The sequence below is a fragment of the Anabas testudineus genome, chromosome 4 (genome assembly GCF_900324465.2).
Source record: "Anabas testudineus chromosome 4, fAnaTes1.2, whole genome shotgun sequence".
Taxonomy (NCBI): domain Eukaryota; kingdom Metazoa; phylum Chordata; class Actinopteri; order Anabantiformes; family Anabantidae; genus Anabas; species Anabas testudineus.
Window position 1 is genome coordinate 20,564,400 of NC_046613.1, and position 21,404 is coordinate 20,585,803.

The following is a 21,404-nucleotide window of genomic DNA, read 5'->3' on the forward strand; positions in this document are numbered from 1 at the left end:
CCTTTTATTAGCGGACATGTTTTACTCTCTTCCTCTTCTCTTTATCTGTGGTATTATTTTCCTGTCATGTTCCCTGTTAGAAGAGCAGAGAATAAAGTGTATTCAGAGTTACTTTAGTGCTGCATAACAAAAAAAACAAACACTTAACTCTCATTCATTTTGAGCCCTTGATGTAGCAGAGATTCCCACGCCTGTGGCTCCAGGGATGAGCCTGCCTCTGGTATATGACTGGTATGGCCAAACAAATACATGTAAGTTTACATTCCTATTTGATTGTATTACAACATGAAAGTTATATTTAGTCAGGTTTGTAAGTAATGGAACAAAGAAGTATTTTAGAATGTGTCTTCTGTACATAACCACATTAAATTTGAAATTAAACACTCAAGATGTTAGCAATGTCAAATCTTTCAGGTTTAATGTGATCACAGGCCCCACAAGAGGACGTCTGGCCCTCAGACCACTCTCATAAAGTCTGTTTCTTTGTGATTGTTTGGTTAGAGACATTCACACCAGTGGTCTGCTAGAGGTCGTTTTGTAGGGTTCTGACAATGCTTATCTTTTTCCTCTTTGCACAAAAGAGCAGATACAGGTGCTGTTGAGGGGTTAAGGACCTTCCACAACCCTGTCCAGCTTTAAAGTACCTTAAAGTAGCTGTCTCCTGTAAGACTCTTAAGACTATGCTGGGGGGACAGCAAACCTGACAATGGAACGTACTGCTGTGCCATCCTGCACAAGTTGGACTGCCTGTCAAACCTCTGTAGGGTTCAGGTATCACCTCATGCTACCAATAGTGACACTGACCCTAGCCGAACGCAAAATGTGAAAGTGAAAAAACTGTCAGAAAAGATGAGGAGAGAAAAACTTTTAGTGGCCTCCACCTGTAAACCCATTCCTGATTTGGGGCCCATCTCATAGTTACCCCTCTAGTTCGCCGATATTAATTTCAGTAACATTAAAGCAGCTGTAACTGATTAACAATCCCCTCTGCTACTTAACTGACTGGAATAATATCCCATAACTGACTTGATGCTAAACTCTGATAAGTGTTGGAGCAGTGTAGTTTCTTCCCTTGAGATACTTTGCCAGACCTTTACTGCATCTACCTTCAGCTGCTGCTTGTTTGTGGGTCATTCTACCTTCAATTTTGTCTTCAGTAAGTGAAAAGCTGCTCTATCAGGTTGAGATCAGGGGACTGATTTAACCCCTAGACAGAAGTAACATAACAGTAGTCTTCCAGGCCTTTTTGCGGTCTCTCTGATAAATTTTAGCTTTTTTCAGCCCGATGATGGCCTCCTTCACTTAGATAGACACCTCTTTGGACCTCGTGGAGAGTTACAGTGAAAAGCTTCCAAATGCCAAATGTCATCTTAAAATGACATATCTCAGCTTTGTTAACTTAAATATTAATGTATGAGCAAACATTAAACTAGAGAAATTATTTAGGCAAGTGATTTCTTAGTTCTGATGTTCTTAGCACAGCTTGGAGTAGTAATCCACTAGCAGTTTCTCCGTTCTAACCAGATATTCTGTAAATCTGTGCTGATAGATGTGTTGTTTTTCCAGTCTTTTAAGCATTTTTGTGTAAATGAGCAGGCAGAATGTTTCTGTACACCCAATAATTCATCCTGCTACTATTATCATGAATTACTGCAACAATAAAGATAAGTAAGCCTGCTTCACAAGCAGCCATTCAAACCTAGGCCATTATACCTTCACCATGCTTTAAAGATGAGCTTGTATAATCACATCCCTTCCTTCATCACATATTGGCCTTTCCATCACTTTGGATGAGGTTAATCTTGTCTCAACAGCCCATTAACCTTTTGTGGCTTTTCTCAAAAAACATATTCTAATCTGTCTTTCTGATTCTTCCTGACAATGAAGGGTTTGTATATTATTTTTATATCATTTTACAATGATTTATCAATGACAATTATTCAGACACCTGGGTGTCTTTGTTTTTTTAGGGGTCAATAATAAATTATATGTGTATAAATCATAGAGAATTGAGTTAATTTAATTGCATATTATATGTAGGGTACATATTTCTTACAGAAAGACCAAGCGTGAACTATGCATACCACCAACATACCACACCCATTTAGACAAATGTGTCTTGTTCTTTTTAGAGATGCGTTTGAGACCTCTTGCATGATCACACATTACATCATGACAGCATTAGCAACTGCACATAGGGTACCCTCGAAATCAGCAGACACTGCTGCTGGTTGCATCAGAAAAGGTTTTGTCACTCAACCATAATGCTTCAAAAGTGCTGACCCTGAAAACAACGTTGCCTGCATCAAAGTGAACTCTATCATTGCCATGTGCCATGTTTGACTTTAATCATGCTACCATATCTGTCAGCACAATTTGCCCTGACCGAAGCAGTTGGATTTTATATGATAAATACAGGAAAATGCCCAATAGCCAGTGCCCTCTGACTGCCATAATCATACAGTTTTCAATGCCAATAAACTAGACTTTGTAGCCTTTGTAGCACCTCAGTGGTCAAACCACAATATGTTATCTGCTATGATGGCCTCTGTAAAGTGCCCAGCACCTCATAAGATGTTAAAACAGTCTATTTTTTGAAATAGCAGCACTATTTATGCAGCTGTCAACTTACAAGCAACAAGCAAGTCCAGTTGTTACACTATTACATATAGAAAAAGCATCTGCAGAATCTGCATCTGCACGTTACTCACCCGAGAACCCCTCTTTCCTGAAGGACCAGGTAAACCAGGGGGACCAGGAGGACCCTACATCAGAGACAGTGAGAGAAAGAAGGTGATGTTGTAGAGACAGGGAAAGAAATGGAGTGAAGAGGAAAAAGAGAATACAGTATGTTAATGGGAAGCAATAACATCCAAGTGTTTTTAACTAAACGCTCTATCTGGAATGCTCTGAGCAGAAGGCTTACATTATATTATCAAGATAAGAAACCACCAACTCTTTGTGATTAGCATAATCCTCTATCATGGCAAAACCTAGCATAAAACATATGGAACAATTGCATGTAATGTTCTAGTGTGTATGAGATACAAAACGAAAATGACATATTTTAGAAGTAGACTGAAAAAGACATAGGCCTTATCCCAGAAACCGCAGGCCAATCTGTTGGCCTTACATGCATTTGTGTTACAGCTGTGTACATTTTACACTTATGATGCATACAAATGTGACATACAAAGTTTACACTTGAAATAACGTATTGTCGAGTCTCAGAGACCCAATCTCTGCTCCGCCCAAACACCACCCACGAAAACTCTCAGGATCTGAACACGCTTATTTTTTCATGACAGATAAGGACTGAAGCTCAAAGATAGTCTGATTCTGTCTGTGACCTAAACTTAGGACTCATTCAGAGTTTCAAGTCAAGTGTTACCATTCATTTTGAAGTGTTTTGTCTTGTTTGTTTGCCGGGTTAGCCAGCTGACTGTAGTCACATTAGCTGCACAGTAATGCTAAGCTGCTAATGTGGCTTACGTTGGCCTATCTCATACTCTGGAGCAGGAGAAATAATCAGGCTAATTACACAGTTGGACGGTCAGGAAGTTCTAGAGACCTTGTGTGAAACTTTTAAAATCATTATAATTGCAGTGGTGAATTGTATGGTGACTCATTTAAGCTCAATAGGGGCATAATATGGGCATTTTAACTATCTTTGCTAGAAAAAAAACACTGTCTCTACAGCATCACCTGTGTCTAACTTTGACTTTTAAAACTGTCTATGTATAAAAACAGTTGAGCAAGCATGAAATAAATATAGTTAAATAAATGTTCTCTTATGCTTCTACTAAATTCACCAAATCCTCTTTAATGATGAATTTGAGCACACAGGAAACTGAGTCAGATCACCAACATTACGACATTAGTCTGATGTCAGTTGGCCAGCTAGCATTAGCTCACTGGCAGGAATGGACTGAAGATAGTTGAATCCACACATTGTTCAACTCAGTTGTATCTGTTTACATGTAGTCTGAGTTAATATCTCTTAAAAAAACTAACCAAGCTCGGAGCTCAGGGGTCCGAGTCTTTTTTTCCAGCCTGTCCTTCTTGAAGATACATTCTCTAGATCTGCTAAGCGATAGCTAAACCTGAATAAACTGATGAGGTTCCACATAGACCATCATTTATACAGTTTGTCATAGCTGAAGATGGGTAAGATAGGCAGCTCAAATTAACCTTACTTTTTAACTTAAAATATTTTATATTGGAATATATTAACTAAAAAATATTTTTTTCCGAATGTTAATATAATACTGATTGGCTGGGTCTCCATCAAAATTGTTTTTTATGGAAAAAAGCACAATAGAAACATTTTTGAATATCTACCATAAATTCAATTGGCATGCCAAGCATACAAATCAAGCAGGACATTTCACTGATATTTGTGAAAACAAGTCAAATAATACTTTAACGTGAAGTGACTGGCTAAAATAAATAAATCACACTTTAAGTCTGCTACTGCCCAATTCCACTCTTTAAAAAAACGGAAAAAACACATTTTGAACAGTGTAAATTAAAATAAAGATAAAATGATTCTCTAGAGTATTCTTATCCCATCAGAGCAGTAGATGGGCAGAGAGGGAGACATTAATAAAGAAACAGCTGTTTGTTCCTCTTGACTCCCACATAAAGACACATGGAAACTGTGAGCACACCACCGCCTTCACCAGGGCCTACAGAAACTGAAGCACTCAGACAGTAAAATTGTCAAACTGAAGGGTAGAATGAGTCATCCTTTGAACTTATCACTTATCATAGGGCCAGCAGATTTATGATGGCATGGCTTGACACCACACTGTGGGGCCTAACGATAGGTTAAAATGGCATGTCTAACTATGTAATGACAACTAAAGAGCTTAGTTATAGAAATAAGTACAGGAAAAGAGTCAGGCCCTTACTTTACAGGACTTGATCTTGTGATTTAGGTTAGGCTGCCAATTGCAATTTACTTTCCAGGTAAAACTAAAATTAATTGTGAGTTATCTGAAACGTCCCTCCATACTGTGGCTAAGGAAACACACACTAGCTAATTTGTCAATATTTTGTCCAACTCTGAGCCAAAAGAAAAGGGCCTTTGGCAAAAACTGCATCATGTCCATAATACTGTAATTTAGTGTAGTCAGGTCCTGAGATGAGGAGCAGTGCTCGGTGCTATGACAGCTTTGTCCCACCTAATGGCCTGCAGGCACTTTAGAGCTGAGGTAATGCTTTGGAAACTGGCAGATGAGTCCAGACATCTTACATCCCAACACCTTTCACACAGAAACGTAAACAATTCCCAAAAAAACGGAGATATAAAGCATGTTTGGAGGCAAAACTCACAGTCTACTTCCAAGATAAGGGTGGATAGACAGCTAATTTGTTCTAGCCAGGGTTTACTCCTACTCTTCATCTGGGCAATCCATTCTCATAAGAACAGAAGTGGCTGGCAGGATTTCAGCAAGGGAATGACATGTTATTTTAACAACTTGTGGATGCATGAAAAAAGAACAGTGTTTTAACATGTCATCACCTCTAAACCACTACACCACCCTGCCAAAATATTTCTTCATATATTTTTAGCCCATGTAGCAAATTTTACATAGCATTCAAAGTGTAAGGACCATAAATCAGCTATGATTGCTTGTATTGATATTTTACTCTTGACAATGTAAAACAGTGCACTGACTTGTATTTCATCTCTTTGAAAACTGTTCCATTAACACTCCGATCTGCTTTTCATTCATAAATTCAATTGCTTACCGGAGGACCTGGCTCTCCTTTGGGACCGCGAAAAATATCTTCATAATCATAGAAGACATATGGATCCTCATATCCATAATCATATCCCCCCATTTCTACATCATCGTAGCTGCCATCCAGATCATGCTGTTCTGAACTGTCCACCTGATTCTCCCGGTACAAAGTTGTTCCATTGCCTCTCAGATACATCTCCTGGAGCTGAAGAGTCTGTTTAGACCGAAAGCGAGAATCCCTGGAACTGGAGATGGAGTTGTTTCCCGGTCCTTCTTTCATTAGACTTTGTTTCGCTGGGAAAGTGAGGCCTGGGGTGGCATGTGGAGTCTGCAGGCTGAAGGAGCTGCTCTCTTCTTCTGTACTGTTTTCAGAGAGATCACCATCCCCCTGGGATCCACTCTTTTCTGCCAACATATTTTTAATAGTGGTCATAGTTGTGCTATAGATGGGATCCAGCACTGCTTGCCCATTCAGATGAGGTGAGGTGGGGCTGTAAGGCTGATGTATGGATGTAGTGGAGTCGGCATGGGTATTCAACATGGAAATGTGGCTCTGGTCCTCCTGATTAAGTTTTATTGATGTATTTAAAGTTGAAGTCTGTGTGACCAAGGTTTGCTTCACTTCTTCTGTAGCTTTGATTGACACACGGTGGGTAAAAGGTTCTCCAACAGAAGACTTAGTCAAGGGATTAGAAGGAGGGTCATTTGCCTCAATATCCAAACCAGAATGTGACAAAGGCAACCGGAAAGTGTCGGCCAGCCGGCACTCTTTTTTAAGGTAGCTGCAGTAGTGAGCAGCAGCTTGAGCAGAGGGATAAATATCTAGTTGGCAGACTTGACCATTGAACGCAGCTGCTTTGGAGTTCATCCTCCCTAGAGTGAATAGACCCCTAGTATTCCCCAAAGTCTGCGATCTCCCCAGGGTCTGCTCTCGCTGTTGCACTGCCCCACAATCCGCATAAAAGGACACTGAGCGAGCACGAACACCAACAGCAAAAGGATGCTGGCGCCCATCCTGCCAGTTGTAGGTGAAGTAGATGGAGGCCTTTTCAGCAGTGTACACCACCACTCTGTGTGGCAGCAGCTGAATGCCAAAACGCAGCCTGTCCCTGCCATCTCTGACACTAAAAAGAAAAGCATTGTTTGCTCGCCAGGAGCTTAGGCTAACCACAACAGAAAACTCCTCGCCAAACTCCGGCGGGAATAGACTGTCTGCTGGGGTCTCATAAAGGGAGTTTGAGTCGAGTAATACACCATATCCAGAACCAGGAAGATTCAAAGGCGAAGGAACAGTGGTATATGTAGTCAAAGGTGAGCTTGTCCTCTCGCTGTCGGTCCTGCTTTGAGCTGTAAGCCCCAAACGATAAAGGATATCCACTCCTGCAGAACAGAGAAGACACATGCTCAGACAGGTTCACAAAGCAGGCAGGGATGCTTTGTTTAAATAGCAAATTTAAAACTTAATAAAGTTTGAGCATACCATAAAAAGGCAACAAAATCTAATCAAATTATAAGGTAAAAAAAAAAAACAAATTGAGTGTTGTAAGATAAAAATAAAAAAATAAAAATAAAAATTAGTGTAGGATTTTCAAAGAATGTTTTTAGTGGGGATTTAAAAAATGTCAATGACTCAGCCTCTCTGATTTTCTGAGGCAGGTTGTTACAGAGCCTTGGGGCCCTGACTGCAAATGCTTTGTTCCTTTTAGTTTCCAGCCAGGTCTCTGGAGCAGATAAAAGATCTTCGCCTGAGGATGTCATAATACATACTTGCCTATATGGTGCTAAGGGGTCATATATTTACCTGGGAGGAAAGCCATGAAGACTCTCAAGTGTAATGAAAAACTTCCAAATAAATAAATAAAAATAGTTATATATAAATTCTAAAACATACTGAAAAAAAAAAAACAGTAGTAATGTGGCCATGACGCCTAGTTCTTGTTGAATTAATGTCTGTAAAATGGTTTGTCTTTAAAAGAAAAAAAATGTTTAAATCATTTTAAGACAATAAAAACATGGTTGTCCCAGCTTTGTCATATGTGGCTAAGAATGGTAATTACTGTCAAACAAAGACAGAATCCTTGCAACATGCTTAACATGTTTCAGCAGAGGACCAGCAGATGGCAGAATTTGTCATGTAATGTGCTGGAAGCCAACAACAAAGATCTTGTTTCACTAGTGTTGAGCAAGAGAAACACTTTATACATTCGCTTTTTTGCCATCACATTGGCAATGCTAGGCATTTGCCATGCTAGTGTAAGAGGTTCTAACTGAGATGTACACCTCAGTGTCATCAGCATAACACGCAAAAAAACAAAAAAAAAAACATGTTGATACATATCTTAATATATTCGGTTTTTGTATTAAAAACTATATACTGTGTAAGACAAAACATTAAAACAAGTGTAAATATAGGACTTGACTTTAACAAAGGGCTGTGCCTTATACCATTAACAACAAAAGAAATTGCTTTATCATGTTTGTTAGATATAGTGTATTATGTCAAGTCTCACTGAAAATATATGTATATATTTTTTGTATTGGAGTAATTTAATACTGTATATCTGCCAATACCAAGTCCATTCTATTTAGCTGCTTCTGAATGCTTTGTATACTGTAATTTACTACTGATAAATAGTGTCAAGAGTTTAGCTACCCCCATGTCAGAAATCAACCTGCCCAAATTTTTTCCACATACACACACTTAGCCTATGCAACAGAAATAAGCATTGCAGAGCTCGACTACAAATGAGAGAACTACAACACCATTTCCTGGTCTTTTGAGAGGATCTGACTCTACTCACATTAGCTCATTTTAATCTTTCTATTAACACGGTTTTCCTCCTCTCTGTCAAATGTTTTCCTTGTTTTGTCGTAACACGTCAGCTACGCAGCCTAGTAGCCCTGTTCTAACAGAACTGCGCGACAAATCTCACCTAGGTCAAATGATTAAGTGAGATCTTCTGACTGATTTTGCGAAGATTTAGATGGCTGACCACCTTAATTATTCCTTTTGAAAGCCACATATCCACTGACAGTAATGTTACAGCCATAGCCACAACAATAAATATTAATCTTACCTTCATAGAAGTTTTAATGGTTTGTTACATCTTTGTCGAAATCTCAGAAGATTAATTTAGTTTCATAAATCTTTTTCCTACAAGATGACAGATCCTGAAAAATACTGAATGTACGATGCTCATTTTGCAGCAGTTCTACAGGTTTTTGCTCATTATTTCATGTCCATTCATCTGTCTTAAATTACCATTTAGCTTGTTTTTGTTGTTATAATTTAACAAGTAACTAATGCATACACTATTTAGCACACGCATGAAAAAAGCCAGAGTTTTTTGCCACAAAACAGATTTTCCTACAGGATAATTTAATAGTTTTTAATAAAACAGGAAAGCTGTTATTTATCCAATCTTTGTTTAACCTTAATTAATGGTCAGCCATTTTATCCTTTAGCATTATATATGTCACATATATAAGTACTGTGCAATGAGTTCCAGTTGCTCCAGAAAAATGTCTATTATGTGAACAATTTCTGTCCATGCGAGACTGAGACAGTCAGCTGAAGTGTCATTGTCATTAGCATCAAAGGGTTTTGGTGCAGAGATCTTAGGAGAAGTCTGAAGTATTTTCATTGCTAATCCAGAGATACTCCTTTCCTTGGAAGCATTTTCTCCACAGTTTTTGAGGAGTCAACTTTCAAAGAAGGGTTTCCACTGTCTTGTATTCTTTCATTTTAACAATTTGGAAACCTGCTTTCACCACAGCGTTATGGGTTTAATTTGTCACGATCACAATATAATTTTTCAAGGTAACCTAGAACAATTTAAATGGCAATTTACACTAATTAGATGTTGTGTAGTTACAGCCTCTTGCTACTTTAGACATAAAATGATCATCTCTGTAAGTAAGTTATTTTCATGATGTAATAATCTAACAGTGCTGTGGAGGGGGAAAAATGGGCAAGACAGAGAGAGTATGTGATTAGTAGAAGCAACACATACATCATAATGAAAGTGGTGTTGCTGGATTTTTAATCCTCCAGCCCAGGTAGCTGACACACTGCAGTGTCCTTGACATTCTTTGCCCAAAGTAATGTCAGCCCAGATTCAAATTAACCTGTCTTGTATGTGAAGACAAGCCTCTCTACCCCTCTATGTGCATTCCTCTTCTCCTCACTATGAAGGATTGATCCTGTGTGGACTATATGATATGTGTGGACTAGATATGTGGGCAGAAGACAATCCAAGGATGAATTAGGGGGGCCGGGTTTTTTCCTCTGTATAAGGGGCAGCAGACACGTGGAGACATTAACAAATGCGAAAATTCATCATGAAGGCAACTTTAAATTGCTATTTCTGTCACTGGTCCAGTCACTCAAAAAACAACACATCTTCTCAAATGAGTTTGGTTTCAAGGGTTTTCTTTGGATTCTTTTGACAGCCCTTTACTCAAAAGTTACTTTGATAGGCACATCCTTTTTAGAGGCTTGATAAAAAAAATTTACCTCTACGATTAAATGCTAACTTTTGCTCTTGTTACATACAACTCCTCTGATCCTTGTTAGTTTGTTTAAAAAAACAATAGATGGATACTGTGGCCTGGGGAGCAAGAACTGACATGTTAAAAGAGAAGGTTAAAAAGAAGAGGAAAACACAAGTGGGCTGTTTGAAGCGGCTGACTCAATATCTACTTGATCGATTATAAAATATAAAACAATAAAAATGTACTTCTAAGCGTGTAATAGTGCCTCAAAAAGTAACTATAGTGGCATGGAAAAAGTGGACTATGCAAGTACTGCTTCCAATATTGAATATGAAGCATAGCATTTAAGGCCTGTGTACCTCATTATGCAGAATGCAATGGAAAGTAACATCCTTTTGGAGGACCACAACCTGTGACAAAGAACAAGCTTCCTGACACTGGAAAGCACGTTTTGCTCCAGAATGCCTTGATTGCCTTGAGATTTCATTGTACCCTGCACAGATTTAAGAAACCCTGTGCCAGATGGAGCAAAGCAGCCCCAGAACATAACCAAGCCTCTACTGTGTCCCAGTAAGCATAGCGTTCTTTTCCTTGTATGCTAAATTTTTGGATCTGTGAACACAGCTGATGTGACTTGCCAAAAAGGCATTCTCCCAGAAGGTTTGTGGTTGGGCAATATACATCTACAATATACATGTTTTTCTGGATCTTCCATTTGTCAATTTTTTTCTCTTGGACTCATGTTCATGTTGAAATTTTGTTACAGTTCTGTGAACCTTAAACTTCTGAATAATGAATGCAATTGTAGTCACAGGAACATCAAGCTGCCGGGAGATGGTCTTATGTTTTTTACCTTGATGTCTATCTTTTTTGTCCTAATCTCCTGAGACAACTCTCTCCTTAGCTTTCTCTAGTTCATGTAGTACACACCATGATACAAAACAGAACAGTGACTACTTTTCACACATTAAATAGACAGACTGACTGATTACAAGTTTGAAGTCACCTGTGATGCTAATTACAGGACACATTTTAGTTTTTATAGGGGTACCACATTTTTTGTAGAGGCCAGTTTCATTAGTTTGTTTTCTAAATGCTCAAAAGCAATGTCTGATTTTCACGATTTAATTATTTTTACAAAATTGTATTTATTATTACCGTTGTCAGTTTAAATGACAACTGAGGGTTTTTCGTTCTTTAACAGAAGTGTACCAACAATTTTCTCAACATCTATGGGTCTGTGTGTGCCCTGTTTTTAATTGTGCATTAGGATTCTGCTAATTACCTTGAGCTAGGTAGTCTTCTTCTCCAGAGAGTACTGCTGAGCATACTGACAGGAGCAGGAGAAAGTTCCACCTAAAGGGACATACAAACACAAAGACATCAATTCACTTCTGATCAAAAATCCTTCTAAGCAGATAAGCATTTTTTAAGTTCCTTCTCTTATACATTCATATTGTAAATGCACTTATTTATTGTTATTATTTATTATGGACAAAACTGAACAATCTGACATAAAACCCATTACTACAAATCGGCTCTGTTTTCTTATCAGTCATTAGCTATTAGAAGTCTTGCTTTACCCTTCTGTCAGAAGCAGTAAGCATTTCTCTGTAATCAGGAGTTTAGAGAATAAGGAATTGATCTTTTTGGAACTGGGCCATAAGGTGAAGACACACATTTGTGAAGATAATCATTTGAGAGGCTGGAAATATTTCCTGTGACTTAGCATGACTTAGGAAATTAGTTAGCTAACTGTAGCTACTTGTTGAAATGCTAGTAACAAATTCTGAATGTTAAGTTTTTCAAATCTTAATAATGAAGACATTCACATACAGAATATTTTACCACAGACAGGAGAGAAATCTATTATGTTAGTTTAATTTACAACCCAACCTCAAACAGTCAATCATTAACATTAGCTAGGCTAGCTGTTAGCTAACAGAGGAAATTCTCACCCTCTTCTGCTTTTCTGTAGTTTTTCTACACATGGTACTAGTCGGTCCAAACTGTGGTTAGTCGCTAAATGTCGTAAGATTAAGTTAGTTAAGGTATTTTTTTAAAATTGTTTGTCTTATTTGTATAACTGAATCTCCAATTATCATTAGTTTAACCTGAGCTAAGCTAATTTAGCAGTAGCTGGCTAGCTAACGGTTATTAAGTCGCGTTAATTAGTTCCCGAGCAACGTCAATTTAAACCTTGCGCAGTGATTCGTATTTGTAAAAAGCTGACCGGATCTTTGTTTCTACAAACTTATCATATTATCTGTTTTTAGGCCAAATTAATAAACATAATACAGAAACATACCTAAACATGCACAGTAATTTATCACTGCTCTGGTTTAATGGAAAGGTACATTTATCTTAATTGTGATTGTAATAATTGACTGACTTTGCATATAGGGTGCACTACTTCACCACTGTTCATATTCATTCATTAGTCTATGTAATTCACTCCAATGGTAAAAGGTCTAAGGTAATAATAATCATGGTACAGTTCCTGTATCAAGAAATGAAATCCTAACATATCAGGCTCCACTTTTCTGTCTCGAATGTCTCATATATGAGGACTCTTTTGTTTGCCCTAATTTGGCCCAAAGGCAGTGTAAGTGTAAATGCAAAATCTTTGGGTTTTGGAAAAAGTGGAATACGTTATTAGCATCTGAATGCAAGATGTGACTTTTTCTTTGTTTTCATTTTGTAGACTAAACTAAAAATTGATATCTCTGATCCTGGATAGTACTGAATAATAGAATTAAAATCAGTAGCCTACAGGGAACATGTAATAGAAAAAAAAATGTTTAGGTCCTTAAAGACAAAGTGACTCCACAGGCACAGTGTAATCACAAAAAGACATCAGCCATTGACATTTTTATAACTAAAAATATGTTAAAAAGCATTATTCAATCATGTTTTAGTGTTTCCACAGAATGATGGATTATTCCTGTTCCAAGACCACTTAAATGTCCAACCTTGGTCCTCAAGCCCACTTCCCTGTTTGTTTTCCACCGATCCCTGCCCAAATCAGATTACTTGGATCAGATGTGTTCAAATATAAAATAAAATCATATAAAAAAAAGCCACAAATCTTCACTGTGAAACTAACTTTTTAACAGAATCTGCTGCAGTACAAAATAAAAAGCACACATAATGGCCTAATTTTATATTACTTTAGAGTTAGATTTATGTCTTATTTCAAACTACTCACATAGTGAGATTTAATGACCTATTTTACTAATATTGTACACTGAGACTAACCTTCTTCAGTTGTTTGACCCTAACTCATAGCACCTCTAGGTGGCACTGCTCACCATACAGCTACAGAAAACTGGCAGCATTTGCTACATAAAATCAGTTAAATGCCAAACAAAACCCAGGTGAGAATTTACACTGACATTTGTTTAACTTATTCACATACATTAAATTGAGTGCATCTGCATTAACACAAAGTGTACTTCATATGAGCCCATCTGTGTCAATCTGCTCCTTTTTTGTCAGCAGCAGGACTGTTAAGACACATCACTACTTCTGTTAAAATGCATATGGAAAGTAAAGTCCGTTTTTATTTCAACAAAGGGCAATTTAAGATCAGGAACTACACAGAACATATGTATCTTTACTGTGTGTTCATCAGATCAGGTAGAATAGGCATGGTCATACACGTTACTGTATGATCTCTCCCTTTTTGTTGGTCTCAAAAAGAGTGCCATCAGTCACAGGCTATGGTTACACAGTGTGATAGCTACAAACACCATGGTAAAATGTCAAACATTTCTCCTTTGTGGACTTAAAAGACCAGATTAATCCAGCACACAGGCTTCCAGTGTTTGCATGGCCCTGCTTGACAGAGATCCACAGACAGACAGGCATGTTTGTTTTCTCAGAAAAAGGTGGTCTTGCAGATTTGAGCAAAAGAAAGAGAAACAGAGGCAGAGAATAAGAGTCAAAGAAAGATGGAGGGTAGAAGCAAAGAGAAAAAATAGCAAGGAGAAATACTGAAAAACGAATTGGTTAACTATAAGTAGAAACACCATGAACTGTCTGTCACCTGTTCCCCATCAAGAAAGTGGTGCGACATTCCACAGCCGGGAAAACAGACATGTCTCCAAAGCAGGGAAAATGCAATGGGAGAAAACAGAAGGGGGGTATATGAACAAATAAAACTGACATTTAAAAAGCCAATAAGTACTGTAGCTCGTTCAGCTTCAAAGTTAGTTTGGTTTAAAAGGAGACAAAAACTGAATTTATAAGTAATTGAATTCAACACTTAATACTTAACATTCCCTTTTTGAAGTGTCAAGTGGGGCCATCTGATGCTGATTCAGACAACTTTTTTCTGCCTGTCTGTCATAAAGACAGATCTATTTAAGACATCCCTGAGGCTCTGCCACCCAACACACTCAGCCCTTTCACAGTCATTTAAGTACAAATGGCGGGAATTTTCCAGCACCTTGACCCTACCATTTGCCATCCTTCTGTATCGGTGTAAGATGATTTTGAGTATATTATTATCTTTGAAATGTGTTAGGCATTTTATTTTTTATAAGCAAACACAAAGGAAGTGAATAACCTGAGACAGTTCCATTATGGCCTGCAAATCAATTAATTTTGATATTTCTTTATTAAATTCTGTGGTAAATCCTTGTCTGTGACAGCACACTATGACATGCTTCCCAATCTTAAGAGTTAATGTAAAAGACTGCTGAAAGCAAGACAAAGCTCCCCAAACACTGCTCTGTTGACTAAGGGAAATACCACTATGTGGGGAATGGGTGTCAAGTAAAGACTATAAATAATCACAACTTAAAACTCCCCTCTGCCATGAATCATTCCAGAAGCAACAGACCTTGCCTTCCTCTGCTCTAAATTAGCTTGGATGCCTCACAATGGTTCAGTCAACTGAGGAAGAGGCTGAGAAGCAAATTGAGAGTGTTCAGTGTTGAGTGTTCAATTTGGTTTGGCAAATAGGAGCAAACTCACTTAAGCTCTGTTAACAATTCACAGAAGAAGAGGGAAACAATTTTGTTATGTTCATTATTGAAGCCTGTCAGGCAGTGGCTTTAGTTTGAGCAGTGACTTTCACACAATACTGTTTACATGTCTAATTTAGCAGGCTACTTACCAAATCTATTAGTATTGACTAACCATGCAGCTCTTAATCTACCCAAACAACTTGATAAATGCCTTAAATGATAAAAAGCCAACAACTGTTTGGTGGAAAAGTGATTTGTAAAGGCATGTTGGATCATCTAAACAAACCTGATGGGACTCACCTTGACTGACGCATCCTAATTCACCCCAACTGTTGATTTTTTGACCTTGGACTGTTATGTGCCACTTTGATAACCATGTGGCTCAGTTGGAGCTGAATTCAAACCAGAGAGATGGAAAAAACTGTATGTTCTGACAGCTGTCAGTCATGGCTGGCATTACATTTTATCTATGCTGGTACTTAAGTTGTGGCTAATCAGCATAAAGAGCTGAAGCTCAGACTTTGCCAAGGCATAAAGTAAACATCTGTATTTCTTGCTAATAAGGTGTTCTGTTCCTGCATGCTTCACCTCTCTATCTCAACCAAAACATTCCTGGATGTGAATAAGTAACTGATCCACAGCCAATGTCTGTTCCTACTGGCTGTTTTTCAGCCTTAGCACTTGTATCCTGATAATAATTACTTCGTTATAGGAACATTAGGTGGGCTTGTATTCATATCCAAATGGCCAGCAGCAAAAATTAACAAGTCAACAATTTCCATGTTTCAGTTGCTTGTAATTCCTCATTAGCCAAGGCTTGAAATACTTTTCATTTAAATATCAAACTACCTCAAGCAACTCATGAATAAAAACATGAATTGTATAATTTTCAAAGGCAAACATGTCCGGATTCTTCTTCTCTGACAAAGAGCCAAGCGTTTGTAGGCTCACTTAGATTGGTGACTGGAGTCAAGAGGTCACTGCAGACCAGAGTAAAGATTGACTTAGTCCATAAGACAGCGAGCAGACAACGGGCTGTGAGTAAACTTCCACTGGCCTTTATTGGTTTGCTCTTTTCCTGTTGCAGAAGGAGCTGCAGATTTTAGGAGGTTAAAGACACTGGCTTACACAGACAGGGCAAAGTCTCTACAGCCGCTGGTGTGGAGAAGGTTGGTGTGTTTCAGTGTGCAAGCTGTGATCCCTGTGATGAAGCCGTGATGATTATTTTTCAAGCAGAACCAGACTACAGGCGAGAAACCTGGCTGCCAGTCTCCACACCAGGATACCAGGACACTGTTTCTTAGCTGTTGAGTTTCAATTTTCTAATGCTAAAGCTAAAGCCCCACAAGTGAAATCCTACTTCTTAGAGATCCATTGACATAAGCAGCAACAATCTCAGCAGGGAAAAATAAAATCATAAGTGACTACATGGCTAGACACCATTAGAAATGGGAGATTTCAATCACCAAAACAAAAATGAATCCATCCCATAACATAGTCCACATATATGGGAATGCTTTCAGTGTGTGATGTATAACCAAGTGTTACTTGCCAGGATATTCAACTAGAGTACATGAAAAGAAAAGCTGAGGGCCATATTAAAGTAATTATAGTGATTAAATATGATGGTAACCTCATGGCAAGCTTGAGTATCTGTTCTTCATGTAATGACCACAAGAGCTAGTGAGTGGTGACATGCTACATGGAAAAACATCCCTTGTGTATTTACAGTTTCCCAGTCATTAGCATGGTTGGTGGTCCCATCACATGGCCAAAGTGTGTATTTTCATATTTGTATCCTAATATACATATATATACATATACTTTATCTTCCTCTAGCGCATTCAGTCAATCATATCAGGAGCAGTAGTGTGTTCTGATGTTACCTTCTACTTTCCCCAGATAACATTCATCCATTTCCAATCAATCAAGAAGGTTTAGGGTTATTTTGCAACAACAAGATTCAAGATTCAAGATTCAAAGATCATCAACAACAATCATTAATGACTCATTGTCTGCTCCATGCTGCACAGTCAAAGCAGCAGTTGTGTGACATCTTGTTTTGTGTACTACAACCCATCTTCATCAATGTTCCTTTCCTTTCAAACCAACTCCTGTTCTAAGTTCTGTTCTTTACCTTTTTATAGACTGACTGCTCCAGTGGAACAAGTACTGCCCATCTCAAATCCATCACAGTATTATGAGAACTTTTGCACGAGTCACCGTTGAGGACAGCTCTCAGTCGAATGTATAATATGTTGAGTAGTTGTGAATCTCTGCAACTATACGGCCCAACCACTGCCAGCAATGGAGCAGCAATGCCTGCAACAGTGGGTGATTGTCTGGAGCTCAGGAGCCAGTTAACCACTGATGCATACACACTAACTCTCTCAGTGAATTCAAGGGAGGCCACACTTGTTCTCATTCAGCTCAGTTTTGCCATAAGGCTCTCATTTTCACTCTCAAGGACAAACTGAAGACTTCAGGTGCACTTTGTTTTCAGTTTTCAGAACAACAGAATACAGTGGGACAACAGCTGCAGAGCATGCACATATCTGTTTCTTCACAGTTCCAGCTGGATATACTGTAACAGGACAACAAAACCTGCATCCTAGATGTCAATGATACACACATCCATGAGGAATGTTAAGGTTTAAAGGCACCAAACAGCATCATACACTATAGCCAAGATGTAGCACTGACACCCTGAAGAAGCATCACTGCTTCCAGGACCAACTCATTCATCATCTTTCCCTGCTCCAGCGTCTATTCCTCATCTTATCATAGCCACACTAGAATTTAAGATACAGGAGAAGCCAACATGGTGTTGGAAAAAGGAGATGCCAGGTTGCATGGTCGTATGGCAAAATCCAAACCAAGACCACAACTCTCAGCTACAATCATCAAGATCTAAGAACTAAGAATAAACCAGAAGTTCAAATGCACCAGAGATCACTTGGTGACAGAAACTTGTAGCTGCGGGGTCTATGTTTAGTCAATTGGCGCCTCTAACAGGGAAAGACTCCAAAAAACACGAACAGCACTAACTCCTGCTGTTTTAAATGACACATGCACAACACTTGACTGAACAGCCACTTACGTTGCTGCCGCGGAAACGTGTCCACTCCTTGTCCGTTGAGCTCCTAAATGCATTTGTATGCATTTGTCCAGGCAGCAGAGATCTGGGTGAAAATAGAATCGCACTCAAGAGGATACCTGCTCATGGGCTAATCCTTTGGTAACAGCCAAAGGAAGCACACACTGGACGGGGGAGTGCTGCCAACTCAGAATGTCCTCATCGTATTTCAGTCGGGAGGTGAGATTTCTCCCACTCGTTCAAACCTGAGCTTCTACTTTGCGCTCTGCAGCGCGCACAGATTAAGGTTTCTATCCAAAGTAGAGACGCGCGACAGCTTCACAGTAAAAAAAAAAAAAAAAGAAGTGGGATTGGAGAGCGGCTACTCGGACAGTCGACTGCTCCGTGTGATACAGAGAATCAGAGCTCGACTTCTTCTCGGCTTGGTCTCCAACACTGGAGCAGATCCAGCTCTGCGCGTCTTTACCTCCAGGCGGTGGTTTCTGCTATGTGCCTTGACTTGCACTGATGCAAGGGGACCTGTATTCACCCCAACACACAACTGCAGCTGGTGGTGTTGGATTTCACCAGCTACTGACTCGTGACATCACGGATATAGTTTTGGCTTGTGTTTTTCAATGCTCATTGTCTACTTCTGAACTTTACTACTACTGTTTTTGCTCAAAGCCCACTGTGCACAAGGTAGAGGGTGTCCTGTGTTCTACTTGTAAAAGCAGTATAATCCTGTTAACAAAGAAACATGGACTGAAATAATGCCAGAGAAGATCAGAGGAGGTCAGCTGCTGCAGACTCATGTTGCCTGCTGACAAGCAAATCTGCTTGGTGCTGCTGCTTAAGGCACAGTTGTATCTGTTTATATAAGGACTGTTTACCTTATGCACCCATAAATAAAAGATGATAAAGGAGGTAGAGTATTTATATACATGAGTTGAGGTGTATAAATATGCACAGTATGTGGTGGTGCATATACGTGCTGTAAATCATTCCTGCTGCATACTGGTCTTTATTTTCGTTAACCACAATCCAAAACAATCAAGTTTTAAATGAGGAACCTCCTATTAACTGCATATGTACTCATCAAAAGCAAACAATTATGAAACAGACCGCCAACATCTGACGTAATCACAAGCATGTCATAGAGTATTAAATGCAGATAATTTAATGTCCTGTGGTTTAGAAGTTTAGATTTTGCATCTGCTCCATCTGAAGAGGTTAACGCAAACATTGATTTATTAGCAGTAAAAAAGTGTTTATTATTAAATGTTTTTGTTCTGGAGCAGTCACATTTAGAGAACCTTTCTCTGTGTCACTGTAACCACTTTTGAACACAGCATTGCTGTATTTGCCCCTTGTAAATGACAGTCCTTTCACAAACAAACAGGCTTTAATCACCTTTGCAACTCCCTATCCAGGTTAACCCATTATCCTAGAACAAACAGAGCTCTGTGGGTCTCTGGGCCCCCTGCCCACGTACCCCAGCATCCTCCTCTAGACGTCCGCAGCCTCAACCAGTTCATCCTGGATGTGAAGGGAGTCCATATGGTTTGCAGTTTAGGGAACTGGGGAACGCTACAATAAGACAGAACAGTTCCTGCCTTTAATCCCAGGTGAGGCATACAGGGTTTCTTAACTTGAAAACAACAAGGGGACAGAAATTATGCCCAAACATGGAGTAAGAGACACAGATCAGCCATAACAATAACAGTCCTGGGTGTTAAGGGGCCAGGATGGACATCCTGAACAGTCTGCAGCTACGCAGCCCCATATCCAGCAAACTGAGCTGCCCTCTGTGTGCCAGCACCTGTCAATCATGGCCCGCATTACATTTTTGCCTTGTTCACCACAATTTTGCTGTTGCAGATCAGTGTAAGAGAGGTCAAAGTGGCATGGAAAATGAAAGGTGGTGCCTGCAAACACGGCATCTGTAGCTCTTTGTGCCTCTGATCTGTGAGTGTCTGCTGCAGTAGGTCAAACTTTCTTCCCCCTCTTCATCAAAGACAGAACAGGATGCACACTCCCTGTCTCGTTTTCAGTCTGGCTTTGCCATCAGCAGGCTTCTTGCTATCCCACTTCCAGGTAACAAAACTGGTGAGATGGTGATTCTCTCACTATGAAACATCATGAACAAATTAATCACATGATGAGTTTGTAGCAAAACTCTGACACATATATTGGAGGCCTAGATAATATCTCTCTTAGAGGAGTAGAACATGTGCTATTTGTTGACTGGTAAGCATTGGAAAAGTTTGGATCCAGACTTTGTCATGTTCATGAGACTTTGGATAAATTATTGACACAGGGCCTCTTTTGCTGCGAAGATAGCCTATAAAGTTTTTTACTATATTATAAAATAAAATTAGATCAGCCAAATATGCACACAGACTTACAGCAAACTTCAAGATAAATGTTCTCTTTTTTCTCATGTCCAGATGTGTACTAATCAATCCAATGTGCACTGAGAACAGAGCGCTGGGCCCAAAGAGTGACTGGTGTCAGATAATCAGAATCAGATCGCTTCTCCTATTTCTCTCTTGAGGAATGGGCAGACACAGATGAGTGTACACTGACCCCCTCCTGGAACATGCGGTATTCCCCATTTTGCAGTTTCATAACTTATCCCGTGAAACAGCCAGTAAATATATTGCAATCAAGCCAGAATCACAATGGCAGTCAATGAACCTGTGTTTTCGGATAACGACTGCAGAGTTTGTGCATGAAGGCTAGACCTTATTGCAATTGAAGCAGCACATGGACACAAAGTCCTTTCTTGTGATCAAATAACACATCTTCTTCTTCTTCATGTCAAGTTGGACTCCTATACATGAGAAGCAACTTTTCTTTTTCAATTCCACGAAACTCCATGTTTTGCATTTGTTGGCAGTTTGGTGTTGGAAATCCGTGCTGAGTTTGTACTGAGACATGTTACCTGGACACTCACAGTGATTTAATTTCCAGAGTTTCCTATTTGAATACTGTACCTGAATCAAATCACCATGTGCTCTTTGGATAGACTGATGGAGCGTAGACTCAATAAAATGTGTTTTTGAGTGCCTACTGTAGCACATTCCTCTCAAAATAATGCTGCACACA

General features: G+C 39.1%; 1 protein-coding gene across 1 annotated transcript in view; it reads right to left on the reverse strand.

Moving 5' to 3' along the window:
* LOC113152336 (collagen alpha-1(XXIV) chain) overlaps positions 1–18,826 on the reverse strand; it is a 71,263-nt gene extending 52,437 nt beyond the window's left edge. The window contains exons 1-4 of the mRNA XM_026345520.1: positions 18,318–18,826; positions 11,530–11,600; positions 5,758–7,130; positions 2,712–2,765 (exon numbers count right to left, since the gene is read on the reverse strand). Coding sequence (XP_026201305.1) covers positions 2,712–2,765; positions 5,758–7,130; positions 11,530–11,600; positions 18,318–18,370 — 1,551 coding nt within the window. The 5' untranslated portion in view covers positions 18,371–18,826. The remainder of the gene's footprint in view (positions 1–2,711; positions 2,766–5,757; positions 7,131–11,529; positions 11,601–18,317) is intronic.
* Between the last annotated feature and the right edge of the window lie 2,578 nt (positions 18,827–21,404).